Here is a 3,240-nt window from a genome sequence, read left to right on the forward strand (position 1 = left end):
GGAAGGAAAGAAGGAAGGAAGGAAGGAAGGAAGGAAGGAAGGAAGGAAGGAAGGAAGGAAGGAAGGAAGGAAATATGTAGACTAGACTAGACCCCCTGATAAGTACATGGGAAACTCCTTTAGAAGGGCAGGTCACTTTCTCAATTTGTACCTGTTTTGATAAGATGTAGGGAGGGAATGGGTTGAATCACACTTTGTTTGTTTGTTTGTTGTTTGTTTTTATTTCTCCTTTGCTTTGGGTTGTGTTCATTTTGTCTGTAGCTTCATTATGGAAATGTGCTCTCCTTTGGACTGGGTCTGTCAGGATCTTTGGTAATAGTCCTGCTTTATTTGTGGATAACTCCAGCTTCCTTTTATTGACTCACTCTCATAACATCTTGCGTATGACAAAGAGAAAACGTTGCATAGAAAGGATTGCATTAGCAGTGAAATTCTGATGTGGTATGATAGTTACAAGATATAAAATACAATGTGTAAACTATAGGGAAACAGCTTGTAGCACTGAAATACATGGTTTTCTCACACTTAGTGACCGCACGGATGTAATATTTATCTTTTTGGAAATACTGTATTGCAAAACAGATCATGAGACATTGAGCTACACAGCGACTGTTAGCATTTGTTAATCTTTTTCAGATGATCTTCATTTCCTAAATCACTATGACTTTGAATTGAAGATTAGAAAAACTGTTCTCTAGCCATTAAATCCAAAATATAAATTTCTTCAAGTGCCACCATTTTAAACCTGCTTTAACTTTTGATGTTAAAAGCTAACCAACTGTATCAATATGTCTGATTTTTTTGAGTAGTATTGGTTCTTTATTGTGAAACCTTAAGAGAAAACATTGTGTTCATTTGCAGAGTTGAGATGTATTGGACATACAAGTCTCATTAAATGAAAATCAACTGTTCTGTTTCTTTAATTTTTTTTCTCCTAAAGTCATGTTTGCTTTGCGCCTTCATTCTGGTTCTAACCTCTGAAAGTTTTTTTTTTTTTTTTTTTTTTTAACCATCAGGCAAGCTTTCATTTAGAGATAAAGTGACTGAAAATAGTAAAATATCAGCAAAGTCAGAAATGAAGAGAGATTGTCACAATGACAACCATCTATAGTATTATTTTTACTGTTTGCTTTGTTAATACTTAGATACATTGTTTGAACTAGCATATAAATAAGCATTAAGCAGTTCAAATCACTTCTCAATTTTATAAAAAGATTTCAGATATATTAGAGAGTATCTTGTTAAATACGCATCTATTGATCCACTATTATTCCTTTGTTCGTTGTTCATTTCTTTAATTCAGTCATCATCAACATCTGCCTTGTCCAATGGCACCAGCTGAGAGTTAGAAGATAAACGTATGACTTCTGTCTTTCTAAAGCTCATAGTCTAATGAGGGAAACAGATGGTACACTTGAAAAATCATTCACAAATTGTGTTAAGTGTTCAGAAAGAAACAAAAAAGCTGCCATGATTAGAAAAGAAGAACTTATCATATCTAGGGTTGTCAAGGAAGGCCTCTCCATATAGCTGGTATTTTTCCGAGAGATAAGGAACCAGCAAGGCAACGAGAGTTTACGGCAGAAGGCACATCATAGGCAAAGATTCAACAAAAGGGGAGTGTTTGAGGTGTCCAAGGAACTGAAAGGCTCCTGCGGCTGGGGTGTAGTGGGTGAAGATGCAAGCAAGTAGCTGAGCTGGGATACCAGATGTAGGCAGAGAGGAGCGGGTCAGGGCTGTGCACACCATGGAGAGAATCTGAATCCTAGTTTAAGTGCAATGGCAAGCTGAGTCATTGGTTTAAATTGAGAGTTAGGATTCCTTATATTACAGTTCAGTTTTTGTTCTTGAAAGGAAAAAAAAGAGACAAGATTACAAATAAAAGTGCCTTGATGCAAAACAAGTGCTTTGTATATTGCTTTTCTTCATCTAACTGAAGTAGTCACACTGCAAACTGGCAGCCTTCCTTCACCACCTGATAGAGCCTCAGCATGGCAGTAAGGGGCGGTTTACATCATTCCTGTGTGAGGAGCACTGGTTTTCATTACGTCGTATGGAGCCCTCTAGTGGTGATTGCTTGATGATAGTCATGCTGCTGCCAGAACTGTAGGAACTGCGCAATCGAGCCTTCTAAGAGCGTGTAAAATTGTAAAGGTAACTGTAACTGTAGGCAGATGTGAGACTGCATCGTGCCTGTATCTCTTTGACATGACGACAGGCCGTTTGGTACTCTCTTCAACTGCACTGACATAATTGTTTTGACGTAGGTGTACATTCCAAGCAGAGTGGCGCTCGTCCTTCAGAATGTGGATCTGCCGAATTGAAGAGGCCTGATTTCAGCTCCACCAGATGCAGATTTGTGTTTTGTTTTCTTGTTATCACTGTCACACAGCTTATAACATGTATGCTTTTCAGAATACAGTTGTCTAGCCAAACCGTCAGGTATCTGAAGTTCAATATTGGTTTATGCAAATACAGCAAACTTTTCTTTAAGTAGATGGGAGAATATGTTTCAAATATTAGGAATCCTAGACCATATTTTCAAGCCATCTTAGCAGCTAGGATTCTCAAATGGAAGTGTTATATATAATATGTTAAAAACATTTTGCTTTCCTGGCTAATTATTTGATCCTTTTAAATTCTAATTTGAGTCATTTGTCATGTATGATTATTTCTGTTAAATGTACACAGTATTTAAGATGATATTTGGTGGCTGTATTTGTTCTGATATCTTTTGGTCTAAATTATGAGGTACCAAGATTGTTTCTTTGTTGTTTTCTTTTTAAATTGTGTTTAGAAATACTGTAATAAATATGCAATAGTGATACAAAATAAAGAATTATATCCAAGATAATATAAAAGCCATTATGTATGAACTCATCCATGTCTCGTTTTGTGTAAGTTTTATTTTGTGATCTCTTGTCCACTAAGTATCTTGTTAAATGCCATTACCTCAGTCTTTCTGAAGCCCTGAAATGGTAATTGTAGCATTTCAGAATATGTCTTTCATTTCAATCAATAAAAAGCTTTTGTAAAATTGCCTTTGCTAGTGTTTATTTTGCTATACTATTATAGGGCTTGATTATAAATGAATATTATTGTGCCTTATCTCAACTCTAATACCTTCTCCACATACATTCACATCTACGTGATGGACTAGGAAGCATGGAGATTAATATTTTTTTTTAGGCACAATTTTGTAACTTGAAATCACACTAACCAATTTTGATATCTAAGCTA

At 35.9% G+C, this 3,240-nt stretch overlaps 1 protein-coding gene across 1 annotated transcript in view; it reads left to right on the top strand.

Annotated features, from left to right (window-relative positions):
• The window catches only part of GBE1 (glucan (1,4-alpha-), branching enzyme 1), a 273,306-nt gene extending 270,267 nt beyond the window's left edge, over nucleotides 1-3,039 (top strand). Inside the window, exon 16 of the mRNA XM_011953833.1 lies at nucleotides 2,268-3,039. Within this exon, the coding sequence (XP_011809223.1) occupies nucleotides 2,268-2,324 (57 nt within the window). The 3' untranslated portion in view covers nucleotides 2,325-3,039. The remainder of the gene's footprint in view (nucleotides 1-2,267) is intronic.
• The last annotated feature ends 201 nt before the right edge of the window (nucleotides 3,040-3,240 follow it).

The sequence above is a fragment of the Colobus angolensis genome, unplaced genomic scaffold, assembly GCF_000951035.1.
Source record: "Colobus angolensis palliatus isolate OR3802 unplaced genomic scaffold, Cang.pa_1.0 Scaffold373, whole genome shotgun sequence".
Lineage (NCBI taxonomy): Eukaryota > Metazoa > Chordata > Mammalia > Primates > Cercopithecidae > Colobus > Colobus angolensis.